Below are 17,282 nucleotides of genomic sequence, written 5' to 3'. Positions count from 1 at the left end.
AACACCTGCATAAAGAATCTTCATCCTCCTCCTCATCAGTGACCGTAAGCAAGACGGAGACCAACCTGTCTGCTTTGTATACAGAGCAGCATAGGCAGGGCTATCGCCTCACTTAGTGAGGATTCAAATGTGCTGCCTGGCTGTCGTCTCTTTATGGCTGTACTGGTTTCCCCCAAAGTCCCCAAAGACATGCTGGTTAGTTGAGCTTGCGATTTGACAGACTGGTGCTTTTCCAGAGTGATTTTTCTGCCTTGGACCAAGTGCACTGGGACAGGATCTGATCTTCCATGTTCCAGAACTGACTTAAGCATGTTTGAAGAAGTTTACATATATATATATTATCATCAAATAAAGCAACTTACTATTTTGTACAATGCAAGCAAAAGATTATCACTAATAAAAATACATTGACAAAAGATGAATTACAAATGCTGTAAAATAAATTATACAATATTAGCATTGTAAAAAAGGGAGAATGTTAAAGAGAAACAGACTTACAATTCTCACAAATGTTTTCCCATATTAAATTAAACTTTAATACTTTTTTGCAAGCTCCCATACTTCAATTGCAGTTGTCTATTCAAATTGGAATTTGTGTAAATATGTTGTGGAAAATTCTCTTTGAAAGCTAATAAACAGAATTTACCTTGAGAAATTTGAAATGATCTACAGTTACAAGCAGATGAAAGATAACTAGACCTTGTATATTAACAATAAAACTATAATACAAAAAGTAAAAAGTTACATAAAATCTTTAACAATGGCCAGAATATGCTACTACAAAGTATGTACATTATGTAAATAATAACACATTATCTGCTGTATTTTGAGGACTCTAAAACACTTTAGATGGTTTCATAAAACAAGAGCAGAACCACTGTGGTTATTGTCCTTACCTAGATAACTAGTGATGTTAACAAGCCAAAGCGTACCACACACCATGTGGTGACAGGGCCCGAATAGCTCTTTTACTGCGTGTCTTCATAAGGTGGCAGAATTACTTTGAAGAAACTCTGTTCTTCTCCCATACCAAACCACAGTCTCTTAGCTAGCAGCTCTGGCATTTCTGGCGAAGGCTCTGAAGAACTGCCAATAAAGGCTTCCAAGGATCTCCTAATGGTAGAGCGGAGAAAATTTATTCTCTGCAGCTTTATGAAAATCCTGAAAAAGGGGAGAGAAAAAAAAAAAAAAAAGTAATCTTCAACTACAGTAAAATATGACCAAATTCTAGACCCGAAGGGTTTAGTAATCTAATCTGTAACAGCAAGTCGTGGCTCCGTATGTCCGATAGCACACAGAATGGATTCGTGTGCTCAGACCCCTGGAGGACACACCATCACTTGTCCCCAAAAGGGTCTAATCAGAGGAACAAGTCTCCCTAAAAATAACCACCAGAGCATGTTACAGTGGCTCCAAGGACACAGAATATTCTTTTTTAAAAATAGCTACCACATTATTAATTTTTTTTTTACATTTAAAATTAAATAGAAATAAATGTGTCTGCTTATGTACTGTACATAATAAAAATCATTACTCAACACCATAACACAACACAGTTTAAGACCAAAAACATATGGTCTACATTGATAAACTGCATATTATTGGAATTTCCTACAACAAAGCCATATTAGTCTTCTATTTCCAGTGAAGAGGTCTTTATTTGATGGTGGAAATTCAGTAAAAGTACATCAAAGTGTACATTAAAAGTTGATTTCATTTCCTGTTCTTTCTTTTCTCAAAAAGAAATAATTATCTAACCTTCCACTGTTCTAATTGGTCTGAAATTTGCTGTTGCTTCTTCATGATTTCCTCCCTTTGTGCCAAAACCTTCGCTGCTACCTGGGCATTTTCCTGTTCTAGTCCATGGACAGTCTTTCGCAGCTCCTTTAGGCGACTCCGGTAATATGGAAGCAGAATGCTGCTCACGTCATCTTCTGGGACACCACTGGGACGCCTGAAGTAGTAACAATAGAAGAACAACAGTTTTTTTTATTATTATTACTATTTTGGTCAAATTTGGACAAGATAAACTTTAACCAGTTTGCAGAGACTGTTCAAGTACAGTCAAATCAACCTAAAATCTCTATACTGGATTTCAACATTTTTGATTATTACTTAAATCACTGAGACAGCAAAGAACTTTATGAACTGTAAAGAGGAATATCAGTAAAAGACTGGTGAAAGAAGAAGGGGATTACTGTGAACATGAAGTGAGCCTTGTTTGTTACTGTGTTGTAAACAATACGTCCAGACATAAAGCTGGTTTTAGAGATCCATAACTTGTGATCAGTCTGCTTTTAACCAGGCAGAGGACAAAGATGTATGATACCCAGGGAAATCACTAAGCTGCAACAGTAATACGTCAAGTATTTACTTTTTAAACAATCTGACACATTTTTAGAAAGTTTTGTTATACAGTGCATCCGGAAAGTATTCACAGCGCATCACTTTTCCCACATTTTGTTGTGTTACAGCTTTATTCCAAAATGGATTAAATTCATTTTTTTCCTCAGAATTCTACACACAACACCCCACAATGAAAACGAGAAAAACGTTTACTTGGTTTTTGCAAATTTATTAAAAATTAAAAAAACTGAGAAATCACATGTACATAAGTATTCACTGCCTTTGCTCAATACTTTGTCGATGCACCTTTGGCAGCAATTACAGCCTCAAGTCTTTTTGAATATGATGCCACAACCTTGGCACACCGATCCTTGGCCAGTTTCGCCCATTCCTCTTTGCAGCACCTCTCAAGCTCCATCAGGTTGGATGGGAAGCGTCGGTGCACAGCCATTTTAAGATCTCTCCAGAGATGTTCAATAAGATTCAAGTCTGGGCTCTGGCTGGGCCACTCAAGGACATTCACAGAGTTGTCCTGAAGCCACTCCTTTGATATCTTGGCTGTGTGCTTAGGGTCGTTGTCCTGCTGAAAGATGAACCGTTGCCCCAGTCTGAGGTCAAGAGCGCTCTGGAGCAGGTTTTCATCCAGGATGTCTCTGTACATTGCTGCAGTCATCTTTCCCTTTATCCTGACTAGTCTCCCAGTTCCTGCCACTGAAAAACATCTCCACAGCATGATGCTACCACCATGCTTCACTGTAGGGATGGTATTGGCCTGGTGATGAGCAGAGCCTGGTTTCCTCCAAACGTGACGCCTGGCATTCACACCAAAGAGTTCAATCTTTGTCTCGTCAGACCAGAGAATTTTGTTTCTCATGGTCTGAGCGTCCTTCAAGTTCCTTTTGGCAAACTCCAGGCGGGCTGCCGTGTGCCTTTTACTAAGGGGTGGCTTCCGTCTAGCCACTCTATCATACAAACCTAATTGGTGGGTTGCTGCATAAATGGTTGTCCTTCTGGAAGGTTCTCCTCTCTCCATAAAGGACCTCTAGAGCTCTGGCAGAGTGACCATCGGGTTCTTGGTCACTTCCCTGACTAAGGCCCTTCTTCCCTGATCGCTCAGTTTAGATGGCCGGCCAGCTCTAGGAAGAGTCCTGGTGGTTTTGAACTTCTTCCACTTACGGATGATGGAGGCCACTGTGCTCATTGGGACCTTCAAAGCAGCAGAAATCTTTCTGTAACCTTCCCCAGATTTGTGCCTCGAGACAATCTTGTCTCGGAGGTCTACAGACAATTCCTTTGACTTCATGCTTTGTTTGTGCTCTGACATGAACTGTCAACTGTGGGACCTTATATAGACAGGTGTGTGCCTTTCCAAATCGTGCCCAATCAACTGAATTTACCACAGGTGGACTCCAAATAAGCTGCAGAAACATCTCAAGGATGATCAGGGGAAAAGGGATGCACCTGAGCTCAATTTTGTACATGTGATTTCTCAATTTTTTTATTTTTAATAAATTTGCAAAAATCTCAAGTAATCTTTTCTCACGTTGTCATTATGGGGTGTTGTGTGTAGAATTCTGAGGAAAAAAATGAATGTAACCCATTTAGAATAAGGCTGTCACATAACAAAATGTGGAAAAAGTGATGCACTGTGAATACTTTCCAGATGCACTGTGTGTGTGTGTGTGTGTGTATATATATATATATATATATATATATATATATATATATAATATATATAGCTATGCTAACATATAGATTATTTCTGTACAAGTCACTACATTTGAAAACAAATGTTAGAGACACTTAGATCTGAGCAAAGAGTAATACCTATACTTGTTAAAACCACTCGAGGTTAGAACTGCACTGGGCAGCAGCAATGAGAGGTAAACCCACAGCACGCTATACAATCGGACTCCTTTATTAATTAGTAAAGAAGAAGGTCTGAAAATACTTCTGAAATGGCATGGAGTTCTGTAAGTGGCTCTTTGTACTACTCACACATCAATACTCGCTCATGTAATTAAAGCGGTAGCTCAACACCACACCGTCAATGCTTTGGTACCTGGTAATGAGAAGTAGCATCAATATACAGCAAGGCTTCAAATATTTGCCAACTGCTGTGAAAAGGCAAAGCCACCACTGCATAAAAGACCACCTCACATCTCATTCTTTAAACTAAGGACCCCTGAGAGACAGTCTGACATTAAATTGTGACAACTGATGCAGCTCTTCTTTCCAAGGACAGTTACCAGCTCACTGAGCAACAGTCCATGGGAACGAAAAGCGTAAATTAGCATGAACCTTGATGTCTATAAGTACTGTACTCACCACGCTGCTTCTTCCTGATTTGCTGCCTCCTGTTCTAACTTATCCAGAGTGCAGAGAGCAGACTCCAGCTGCATCTCTTCTATCAACAGCTTAATGTCTCCCTAAAAACAACATCACACTGGTCAACAGATCAGCAAACATCATTAAAAGATTTGCTTGCTTTACAGAGACATTTTTCAAAATAGCTTTAATTTCACATCGAGATCTGTTTAAGTCTTTGTTTAGTGTTCTTTGTGATAACTTGAAAAAGGTGACTGATATCCTAGCCCGCAGATCAGTTGAACAAACAATCATGCCGAGGTATGCCAACATGGCTTTTGCTTTCAGGATTTTCTCAAGTTTCCTTAATGAAAGTTGACAAAGAGTTAATTTAGACCACCAGAATAAGGTAGGAAGAAAAAAAAAAAAACCCACACTGCTCCCTTTTAAATTAATTCACGTTTTCAATTCTGCAGCAAACAGACTGCAATCCATGGTACAAAAAATATTTTTCAATTCCTCATATTTTGCCATTTTTATAACTTATGGTATTAATTTGTATAGCAATGGCAATATTATAAAATACAATTATTTGAAATAATCTTCATAATAGTACAACAGCCACCCTAAGACTTTACCATTGTTATGCATGGAGATTTTTTTTCACCTCTAGCTTATTCTAGCTGTTTCAAATATGGAGGAAATGACACCATTACACATTGTGTTTTTGGTATTCAAAACTAGATGGTGCCAAGTAAAAGTGTTTTGGGACAGAACTTTTCTATTAGGGTGGCTCTCATAATTGTTCCTTCAAGGTTTTACATCCACCACTTTCATCAAGAATTACTTTGGTCTCACTTTATATGGATCTTAATTACTCAAATATTATTAGAACATTAGAACACTCTAGACAAGAACAGGCCATTCAGCCCAACGAAGCTTGCCAGTCCTATCCACTTTTTTCCTCCAGAAAACATCAAGTCGAGTTTTGAAAGTCCCTAACGTCTTACTGTCTACCACACTACTTGGTAGCTTATTCCAAGTGTCTATCGTTCTGTGTGTAAAGAAATACTTCCTAATGTTTGTGCTAAATTTACCCTTAAGTTTCTAACTGTGTCCCCGTGTTCTTGATGAACTCATTTTAAAATACAAGTCTCGATCCACTGTACTAATTCCCTTCATAATTTTAAGTACTTCAATCATGTCACCTCTTAATCTTCTTTTGCTTAAACTGTAAAGGCTCAGCTCTTTTAATCTTTCCTCATAATTCAACCCCTGTAGCCCTTGAATCAGCCTAGTCGCTCTTTTCTGGACCTTTTCTAGCGCTGCTATGACCTTTTGTAGCCTGGAGGCCAAAACTGCACACAGTACTCCAGATGAGGCCTCACCAGTGCATTATAAAGGTTGAGCATAACCTCCTTGGACTTGTACTCCACAGATCGTGCTATATAACCTAACATTCTGTTAGCTTTCTTAATGGCTTCTGAACACTGTTGGGAAGTTGATAGCTTGGAGTCCACTATGACTCCTAAATCCTTCTCATAAGGTGTACTCTCGATTTTTCGACCGCCCATTGTGTATTCAAACCTAATATTTTTACTTCCTATGTGTAATACTTTACATTTACTGACATTAAATTTCATCTGCCACAAATCTGCCCAAGCCTGTATGCTATCCAAGTCCTTCTGTAATGATATAACGGATTCCAAATTATCTGCTAATCCACCTATCTTGGTATCATCTGCAAACTTAACCAGCTTGTTACTTATATTCCTATCTAAATCATTTATATATATTAAAAATAGCAGCGCCCTAGCACTGACCCCTGTGGAACACCACTCTTAACATCGCCAGTTCTGATGAGGTTCCTCGCACCATCACCCTCTGCTTCCTGTGTCTGAGCCAATTCTGCACCCATCTAAAAACATCACCCTGAACTCCCACTTCTTTTAACTTGATGCCCAACCTCTCATGTGGCACCTTATCAAATGCTTTCTGAAAGTCCAGATAAATAATATCATAAGCTCCACTTTGATCGTATCCTTTTGTTGCCTCCTCATAGAATTCCAACATGTTAGTAAAACACGACCTCCCTCTTCTGAACCCATGCTGACTGTTCAGAATAACTCCTGTCCTTGCCATGTGTTGCTCAATCTTATCCTTAATAATTCCTTCCATTAATTTTCCTGTGATGCTTGTTAAGCTTACTGGCCTATAGTTGCTTGGATCTGCCCTGTCACCCTTTTTATATAATGGGATGATATTTGCCATTTTCCAGTCCTTTGGAATCTCTCCAGTGCACAGTGACTTCCTAAAAATATGTGTCAAGGGTTTATATATGTACTCACTAGCCTCCTTAAGAACACGAGGATAAATATTATCTGGGCCTGGTGATTTGTTTGATTTCATCTTATTTAATCTGAGCAGCACTTCTCCCTCTACAATTTCCAAATCCCTCAGTACCTCCTTAGTAGTTGCGTTTACCTCTGGCAGGTTATCCACTTGCTCACTTGTAAACACCTCAGAAAAATGTAAGTTTAGGGCATCTGCTATTTCATTGTCTGTATCTTTTAATTCCCTTTACTATTCCTGATGAACTTGACCTCCTCCTTAACTGTTCTTTTACTACTAAAATACTGAAAGAATCTCTTGGGGTCTTCTTTCGCCTTATCTGCTATATTCCTCTCCAACTGTCTTTTAGCCTCTCTGATATCCTTCTTAATGGTTGCCCTCATGTTCTCATACGCACGTTCTCTTTGCAGTCATTAGTCTTATATGCCTTTGCAACTTCTTTTTTAAATCTTTATTAATCCATCGTGGAGTTTTTTTTAGTTTCCTATTACTTCCAAATTTAGGTATGTATCTGTCCTGCATTACATGTAAAACATTTTTAAACCTGTTCCACTGCTCCTCGACTGTCTCCACATTTAAAAGCTTATCCCAGTCTATCCTACTTAGACTTTGATGCATCTGCTCAAAATTAGCCCTACTAAAGTTCAACTTAACAATTTTAGTCTTTGCATCTGTACTCTTACAAAATACTGAGAATTGTATTACATTATGGTCACTTGACCCTAGTGGTTCAATCACCTCTACACCCTCAATTCTATCCTGATTATTACAGAATACTAAATCCAGACAGGCTTCACCCCTTGTTGGTGCTTTAACATGCTGTGTTAAAAAACAGTCGCTGATTACTTCTAAAACTCCTGCTCTTGTGCTCCTCCCATCTGCAAGGTTATTCCAGTTAATATTTGGATAATTAAAGTCCCCCATGACTATAATATCCCCCTGTAAACTTGCCTTTTTGATATTACTAAAAAGATGTGTGTTGAAATTACTGTCTGAATTGGGTGGTCTATAACACACTCCTAAAATAAGACCTTTTCCCTAATATTTTCCAGGCGAAGCCACATGTCCTCACTAAGATGGGGCTCATCATCCAACTGAAGATGACTTACATTTAAACCCTGTTTGGCATAAACAGCAACCCCACCTCCTTTTCTGTTCTGTCTATCCTTCTTAAAAAATGTGTATCCCTCTATGTTACACTCATCCCCATCTTTGTTATTTAGCCAGGTTTGTATTATTGCTATAATATCATAATTATGCTCTGCTACATAAAATTCCAATAATAATAATGAAATAATAATAATAATAATGAAATTATTTTAAAAATGGAAGGCAAAGAAAGAAGAATTTGAATTTTGCAAAGAGGAGAGTCAATTCCACGTACCACATCAGCAGCACTGGGAGAAGACAGGCAGCCCTGCTGCAATCACCCAAAAACAAACCAACAAAAAATAAGTGGAAAAAATGGCGTTCAGCATTTGGTATTTATTTCACTGTTTCCTAAAAACTGGCAAGGCATTTTCATTTTGATGCATCAATATACTCTGTCATACAGAAAACCTTCAGTTTATCCAACAGATTTTTAACAGAGATAATAAAAACAATTTTGCTAGAATACTTTATTTCACTTCCCTGCATTAACAAAACTCAATGTTTATCAAAGAAAGTTTTGATTAGCAAGTGGCACTCTCTTCCACAGTTGGGGCTGGGTGTCCCACTTAAGACAGGTGGCGCAATAAATAAATATCAATAAATAGACAAACATCATTAACAAGTAAATAATGAGAAATCTTCCTGCAATCAAAATCAATGCCATTTTTAAATGAATTAAAAGAACAAGTTATTAAAGCACAGGCAAACACACCACATGAAGAGCCCACTGTCAAGACAGACACGGATACAAACACTGAACACTCAAAGCTTAAAAGAGATGTCAACAGGAATATCCTCAGACACATAGGAAACTACACTGAAAGAATGGGAAATTCTACAGTAAAATCAGGTTGAGATCTCATGAAATGAATTCAAAGAACTTGAAATGCAAATGACGACAATAAATATCTAAAAACGTAATTATCAGATTTTGAAACCCACGGCCAACTTATTTTCTCAAAATACATTTGAGTTATCTCAAAATATATTTTAGATATCTTAATGCAAAGGAAGTTATTTGGAGTTCAGTTCCAGAAATCATGTTGATATCACTAACTATTAATTTGGCTTGCTACTGTGCAAATTACAACTTAGCTTACCAATTTAAATAATTTTCACCTTTTATGTGAATTGTACCCAAAAAAGAATACTCCGTCCAAAATGGTTATTACTTACCCCATGTACTTTGTGGTGGCAGAAAAAAATTTTAATCTTATGTTTTCATAGAAAAAGTACAGACTGAATGGGACCCAATAGTGATCAATGCTGGACAATGACAAATGATGTGAAAAATATATATCTATCTCATGATATTAGTGATGAGTAATCCTCATGTCTGTTATCCAGGCCTATGCTCAAAACTTGAAAACACGTTTTTTGCCAACATTTTTATTAATATTTACTTCCAGAAAAACCACAGTTCAACATAATAAAGGCATTCCCATAATACTGTGCTCTTGAATTGAAGACAGGACTTTTGACCAAAGAATCTGGGGGACAGGCCAACCTTCATGTAGATGTATTTGCTGCCTGTGCATGTTACCCAGTGTGATTTACTCGGCTGGTCTCAGCCCACCTACGGTCACCACACAGTTTCTCCAAACTCTTGTCATAACTTTGTTGAGCAGCTTCAGGCAGGAGTGTTTGGACTACTTGAATCTTCGAAACAAAAGCACAGTATTATGGGAATGCCTTTCCTGTTTGTTCTGTAAGCCAATTTTTTCAGAGGTAACTATAAATAAGACTTTAGCAAAAAAAAAAAAAAAAAGCAGATATGGACGTTTTCACATTGTTTGCTGATGTAAAGCACTGGTCACTATTGGATTGTTATAAACGTTTTTCCTCTCATTCTTCATTAAAACAGATTACATTTTTTCTCTGCAATAAGTATATAAGGTAAGTAACCAATAAAAACATATCACTTGCGGGTGGAGTATTCAGGGTGGTTCCCAAACTCAGTCCTGGGGACCCTCAGTAGCTGCAGGTTTTTGTTCCAACCAGATCATAATCAGTGACAACAATTAGTAATGGATCTCATTTAATTAGCTGCCCTTGCTTTCTCTTCTCTTATTCTGCATTCAAAAAAGCACAGCAGTGTGATTTCTACATTTGAAGACATTTAGAAATCTGTTTTTGCTACAGCTTTAAATGCTTAACTCTCTTTTGTTGTTTTCCTATTATTTTGCTTTTTTTCCATGCAGTTTGCTCCCTTCGTTGTATCTTAATAATGACAATTTAAATCCAGCAGAACAGATACCTGAGCAAACACCAGTGAATCATGAAAGGCTGCAACAACTTCAGCAACAGACCCAATAATTAGAAATAAAAAACTGAATAACCAGAACACTTGGAAAAGCAGAATGAAAAACAAGATGAAAATACCATTAAAAAGAAAAAAAAATACTCCATATAACAGCTTAGTACATTTTAATCAAATTTAACACACTTAGTTTTATATTTTCTACATTGTCCCTAAAACACAGAAGCTGGGAAATAACAATTCACTTAATTGGGCTAAAAACAGAAGTTGGTTGGAACAAAAACCTGCAGCCACAGGGTGTCCCCAGGACCGTGTTTGGGAAGCACCGTCTTATAAAAACACAAAGAACATGAAACGTCCCCTTTGGCTGCTGTGTGCTGTCCATGTCCCAGTACTGCAGTGCAGAATTCGCTTGGTCTTTTAAAGGTTACCTCAATGGAGTCCTTCAGCTCCTTGACAAACTGCCTGTGGATGGCCTGGGTCATTTGAGGCTCTTGTTTGTAGAATGGCTGGAAAGTGTGGGCAAACAACTGGAAACTGAAATACAGAGCAGGCCAGGAAGTTAAGAATTTAAGGATGGATTTCCTAAGACATATTTCATTTACTAAGGCAACAAAAGTGGATGTTACAGTACATCTGGCAGGCAGATCAAAGCCCTTAAAGTGAGCAATATTACAAGAACTGTATAAAACAATCAACTTTCACAAAAGTAAAAAAAAATATATATATATATATATATATATATATATATATATATATATATATATATATATATATATATATATATATATATATATTATTTTAACAAAATATCTGAAAAGACAGAATTTAAAAGTACTTTCCCCAAAGAGAATAAAACCCCTAGACCTGACTTGTGCCCTCCATCCTATATAGCTATAAAAACTTTTGTCAATTAGGAATTTCAAAATCAACTTCTTGTTCAACAACATTCATTTCTATAGCACATTTTCATGCACGGGATGTATCTCAAAGTGCTTTACAATATGTCAAAGTTTAAAAAAAAAAAAAAAAGGAAAACAATTTAGAAATAGATAATCTGTATCAATAAATACTGAACATTCCATGTCAAATCAACCGATTTTCCAAAAATCCCACACACTTTCGTTTCATAAAATTCTGAAAAAAATACCAGGTGTACCTATGTAATCCCGGAGACACCCTGTAAAATTATTTTGATGTAACATTAATACTTTCCATGTTACAGCCAATTTTGTGAGGGGAGAGGGGTGTCAAATTTATCACCAGGTTTATTTTTACATCAGTTTCACAAGAACGTATCTCAAGATCTAAACCACCCAACAGGCTCAAATTTTGCATATGAGTACCTTTATTTGTATAGTAAGTAACAAAATTAAAATGTTTGGCCCAGATGACACCATTTGGTAAGATCAGACCTTCAAAAATGCAAAAAATAAAACTTTACATCTTTGGTTTCACCATGTTTAGCCTTTCAGAACGCATACTTCTAACTAATACATCCGGCTGAACTTTTTTTCCATGTTTAGATATCTACACAGGGCTGATAGATAGATAGATAGATAGATAGATAGATAGATATGCACTATACAGTATAAGATAGATAGATAGATAGATAGATAGATACTTTATTAATCCCAAGGGGAAATTCACATAATCCAGCAGCAGTGTACTGATACAAAGAAATAATTTTAAATTACCGGTAAATAGTAATAAAAATTAAAAAAATTACAATAAAATTAATGTTAGCATTTACTCCCCCGGGTGGAATTGAAGAGTCGCATAGTGTGGGGGAGGAACGATCTCCTCAGTCTGTCATCTCCTCAGTCTGTCAGTGGAGCAGGACAGTGACAAAAGTCTGTCACTGAAGCTACTCCTCTGCCTGGAGATGTCACTGTTAAGTGGATGCAGTGGATTATTCATGATTGACAGGAGTTTGCTTAGTGCCCGCCGCTCTGCCACAGATGTTAAACTGTCCAGCTTTACTCCTACAATAGAGCCTGCCTTCTTAACAAGTTTGTCCAGGCGTGAGGCATCTTTCATCTTTATGCTGGCTCCCCAGTACACCACCGCGGAGAAGAGGGCACTCGCCACAACCGTCTGGTAGAACATCTGCAGCTTCTTACTGCAGATGTTGAAGGATGCCAACCTTCTCAGAAAGTATAGTTGGCTCTGACCTTTCTTACATAGAGCATCAGTATTGGCAGTCCAGTCCAATTTGTCATCTAGCTGCACTCCCAGATATTTATAGGTCTGCACCCTCAGCACACAGTCACCTCTGATGATCACAATTTTGATTTTCAAAAGGTTATAAACAAAAAAGAAAATGGATCAGGGTTTGACTAGCAGACCTCTTAAAAATAAGTTTGGGTTTAATGTTCAAACCAGCTTAATGTACTGCAGGAATGCCCAGACTTTGGGGGGGGGGAACAACTTTTCCTGTACCCTACATGGTTCCTTCTTTCTCAAAAACAAGCCTGACTTTTCTTATGTGAATCTCTTACTGTTATTTTCCAGTCTACACGTGGTTTACATTTACCATTTGTCAGTAATGATACCTACCAAGTTCTTCATCACTAACTTGAGTACAGGATTAATGGAAAAAAATAAATCACCAAAGGCACATTAAGTACAACACATGAACACATAGCTGCTTGATTTATCATTAAACACAACACTAGTTATAATGAAATATCAACATCTTGCTATTGCAGCAGCAAGAATGTGACCCATTTCACTTCTGTTTCAATCAAAGTGCAGAGTGTACAGTATTTTTGTCTTTGAGATCAAGATGGTATTGCCTGGTGTGCAATGACACACTGTAATGGCCACCAACAAATATAGTCTCTAGATGGTCAATGGAAAGACTGTACAGGATAGTTTGGATGCATGAAACATATCAGGATGTCTGCATCCGCTTCACTCTTGTCACAAATCGCACCAATCCTCGTCAAGATGTAAGGGTCTTAGCTGCTGCTTCAGAGGTGAATACTCAGACACCTGACTTTGAGTTTCTGTAGGGATGTAACAGTGGTATTCGAGTATCAGGTGCTCTTTTGGCCATGGAGAATTGTATTCTCGGTTAAGCATTATGAGATACGACATTGTCATTTCATATGAAAAAAGTTTGACATTTTTGATAACTTACTGACTGAAAACTCAATGATTATCATTATTGACACATGGTGCATTCAGCCTATGTTTAGGATGGAAAATAAACATGAAAAATCTGCATAAGAAAATTATGGTATATGTTTTGAGAAAGAAAGAAAGAAATGAACAATGTAGAATAAATCAAAAATATTTAATTATCTGAATATTCCCACATGCCGTTAGGGTGCTCTGAAAGTGAAATCCAAAATGATTTTTTTGGATTTGAGAGGTTTGCTCTTCAAACTCTGATACAGCTACTTTTCTGTTTATTGCTTTTTCAGAAAGCCTATTTAGTTATCTGAATAAGTTGGGAAAAAAAGACCAAAAGTCTCTGTTGGTTACAAATGTGAGTTTGAGTCCTACACATAGCTAAGCCAAACACTCAAATTAAATTGTGGTCAATATCAAAGGGTTGCTTTGAGAATGCAGGGTTATCTGGACCAAATTTGTTAATTTTGTCATATACTATACCAATTAATGTACCAGCATGCAAAGTCTGAGCCTGCTCGGTGGTTTAGTTTTCGAGCTATGGACTTATGAAGTTTGCTGAAAAAATGAGGCCAGATAAAATCAATGCCACCCTCTCCTCGGTAAACTGACTGTATCTTGTTTAGGTGTTGACTTACATGAAAAAAATGTACAGAGTGTCTCCCGACTAACATGGGTACACCTGGTCATTTTTGCAGAATGTTTTCAGTCCAAAGTGCGTGGGCCATTGCGAGATTGAATAAGGGTCATTCCATGTCCAATTACAGGTCTGGTCTACTTCCAGGCTGTAATATTTTCTTTACATTTCAGAATTGGGTGGTTGTGTACCAACATCACTGGCACAGGAGATGGTCTTGCCGAAGATGTGAACATGTTAGGCTGGCACATTCACTTCTGGTGCCCACAGAGTCTTATTGGACTGCAGTCTTCATTTATGCTATGGTATTGGAATAATTCACAGGCTTTCAAGGAGCTCGATACGGCACATCTCCAGCTATAGAATGAAGCAGACTGCAGCTGGGCCATAAGCCTGACAAGCACCGTGGACACATCACTGGCACTGCATCAGCAGGTTCACAATTCTCGAGCTTATTAATCAAAATGTAAACACTGGGACTAAGGGCAAAGGCGAGGCCCATAGCGGACACACCCTGGTACACTACAACCTTCTGCCCCAAGATCACTTAATTATTGCTACACGATGGTCGTCTATTATCTTAATCAGAAGGACCTCAACACACTGCATTTAAATAAAGATACTTCAAGATACGCGAGTAATCCTTGCTAAGGTCTCAAGAAACAGCAGCTTCCCGTACTGAGTTCTGCCGTATCACCAACAGGGCACAAGTTAGTCTTCAACTTTTACAACAGGCAAACTTGAACTAAACAACCAGACACACCCAGGCTTTGCTACCGAAACCGCAAGTTGAGTAAAGGAAAAATAAATCAACATGACATCTTAAGATCAGTGTCTTGCACTGTTCAAGGCTTCTCAAATGGTTTAAGGTAAACAACAACAGTGGCTAGCTCTCTGGCAGGTAACCTCAACAAAGTTATCTGCGCAAAACTTGCAATAATATAGTCCAGGTTGTCAGGTTTTCGCGCTTTGCTCTCGGTGCACGTTAAGTGCTGCGGTTCGCTCGGCCGGTCTAAGCCCACCTACTGTCGCTGGTAAGTTTCTTCAAGCTCTTCTCCATGACTTTCTTGAACAGCTTCAGTCGGGAGCGCCGGGGCTGCTCGTTTATGGCATCCGCCGAAGGCGCATTCTGTTGCTTGTTTTCAAGCGGCTCCTCGTTTCCATCGCTTGAAAGCGCCGTCGACCTAAACCTGGAGATACCCCCCGACTCAGCTTCCGATTCGAACACTGCATTTCGACAAACTTCTTTATCGGAGTCCGTCACAGAAAACACAGCGTCCTCCGTTTCCATTTTGTTCTGATAATTCACAAGAAGCCGCCAACTGAATATGCCCGGCCCATCGGCATAGCGAAAGCTTATTGGTTGAACAAAAACTAAAACCCCGCCTTTTCCGGATATGGTTTCTGACTATTGGACACTGCAATGTCATTCACTTTTTATAAATACTGCAGTCGTATTTCCCTTGTGGGTTGGCACCCTGCCTTGATTGGTTCCTGCCTTGTGCCCTGTGTTGGCTGGGATTGGCTCCAGCAGACCCCCGTGACCCTGTGTTCGGATTCAGCGGGTTGGAAAATGGATGGATGGATGGATAGTTAAAAAAAATCCCTCAACTATGATAGGCAGCGCAAAATTCTGTTGGACACTTGGCCGGGTACTTCATGCGACGCATGCTGCAACGGACGCTCCTGCTACGACAGCGTTTTACTGTTTATACTTGCGCGCGCACTTTACGTAAACCTGGAGGAATTCAGCAGGTGACAGTGCGAGATATTACCACGGTGAGAACAGGTTCGGCTTCGCTGTGTTGTGAATTGCCTGGAACACCCATTCAATTTCGATGACACCATAACTCAATATCTCTGATCTCTAATGATGAAATCCATCAATCCAGAGATGTGTCCATTCCAGCAAGCATTGGGCACGGGGCGAGAATGGACGAGGCAGAAACAATCCCTGGCCGGTGCCTCAGCTCAATGCAAGTTGAATACAAGCACACACGTACACTGAAGTCATTTTAGCGGCACCAAATCTGCATTTCTTTGGAAGGAAACCGAAGCACACTGTGGAAACCCAGCAGGAAAACATGTAAACTCCAGGCAGGAAAAACCAGCAACTTAACTCTCTGCGAGACAGGAGCGCTACCGCTCTGCCACCGTGTCACCCCCATGTGTGTAATTGTTAACAGTATTCATTATTTAAACGAAATTAACGATTTATCTGTAAAATGTAACATACATACTTTAATGCATTTCATCATGAAAGTGATATTAAGTATGAATCTAAAGATTCTAAATTTGCGGAGAGTTGGAATATCATATATTTAATGTGTTCTGTGTGGTGATCTATTGCTGCTTGCTGTTGCTGTCAGGTCCAAGAAGCTCGTAGCGATTAAAATCTGGGATGACGTTTACGACGGTCTGCTTTAATTATAAAGTAAACTATGAGGTTAAAGTGGACATTTCGAGATTAAATCTGAAATTTCCACTTTAATCACAAAATACACGTTTTCACCATGTCCTTAATGTCGGGGGGGATAAAAGGCAATACTTACATTTATGTGTTATACATTAAAGGATAACATTTTTTGGTAAATGTCTACATTTTTTGTTTACACAGTGTTCAGTATGTAAAGAGGTAGTTGGGGGTGCATGAGTAACATTACTCATTGCAGTAACAGGTACAGGTTTTACAGCAGTGTTTTGAGTTGAGCTCAGTATGGTGTAAGGCTCGGCCGTAGTGCTTGTGATTTTAAGGGCTTCTGTGTGATGTCTGAAGGCAAAATGTGCTTTTGATGTAAGATTGAGTTTGGATTTGACCTGCAAGTTTGAAGTTTGGGGAGTTGCATGTGCAGTTATGCAATTGTGTTTAGATTTTTGGGAAATGGAAGCTTATTTGCAAGAAATGCGTCTAAGCCATCGAGAAAAACTGTAAGAATAAGATACACAATGTTTAGTAATTCACTAGATGTACCGTACTTGGAAAACATCTGCTAGGATTGTGGGGTCATTGCGATCATCGAGAAACCGGAGGACATGAAATAGTTCAATGTGAAGCATAGACAGAAGAAAAGAATGAACTTTGAAAAATGT

General features: G+C 38.5%; 1 protein-coding gene across 1 annotated transcript; it reads right to left on the bottom strand.

The window, feature by feature from the left end:
- Positions 1-510: 510 nt before the first annotated feature.
- On the bottom strand, positions 511-15,523 carry si:dkey-6i22.5 (polyamine-modulated factor 1). The gene is made up of 5 exons (XM_039752766.1): positions 15,215-15,523; positions 10,849-10,954; positions 4,675-4,775; positions 1,759-1,954; positions 511-1,161 (listed from the first exon to the last, which is right to left on the bottom strand). Exons 1-5 carry the CDS (start codon positions 15,481-15,483, stop codon positions 1,114-1,116), a joined length of 720 nt encoding a protein of 239 aa, XP_039608700.1. The 5' UTR covers positions 15,484-15,523; the 3' UTR covers positions 511-1,113.
- Between the last annotated feature and the right edge of the window lie 1,759 nt (positions 15,524-17,282).

This window comes from Polypterus senegalus, chromosome 1 (assembly GCF_016835505.1).
Source record: "Polypterus senegalus isolate Bchr_013 chromosome 1, ASM1683550v1, whole genome shotgun sequence".
Lineage (NCBI taxonomy): Eukaryota > Metazoa > Chordata > Cladistia > Polypteriformes > Polypteridae > Polypterus > Polypterus senegalus.
The sequence above is the reverse complement of the archived record's forward strand: the minus strand, read 5'-3'. Positions and strand labels throughout refer to the sequence as shown.

Bases quoted from the DNA above. Each gene is read 5' to 3' on its own strand.
- si:dkey-6i22.5 (XM_039752766.1), bottom strand. From the start codon at position 15,483: ATGGAAACGGAGGACGCTGTGTTTTCTGTGACGGACTCCGATAAAGAA. The intron at 4,776-10,848 runs GTAACCTTTAAA...TGTTGTTTTTAG, and splicing joins AGCTGAAGGACTCCATTGAG to GGAGACATTAAGCTGTTGAT. The intron at 1,162-1,758 runs GTTAGATAATTA...CCCCTTTTTCAG, and splicing joins ACCAATTAGAACAGTGGAAG to GATTTTCATAAAGCTGCAGA.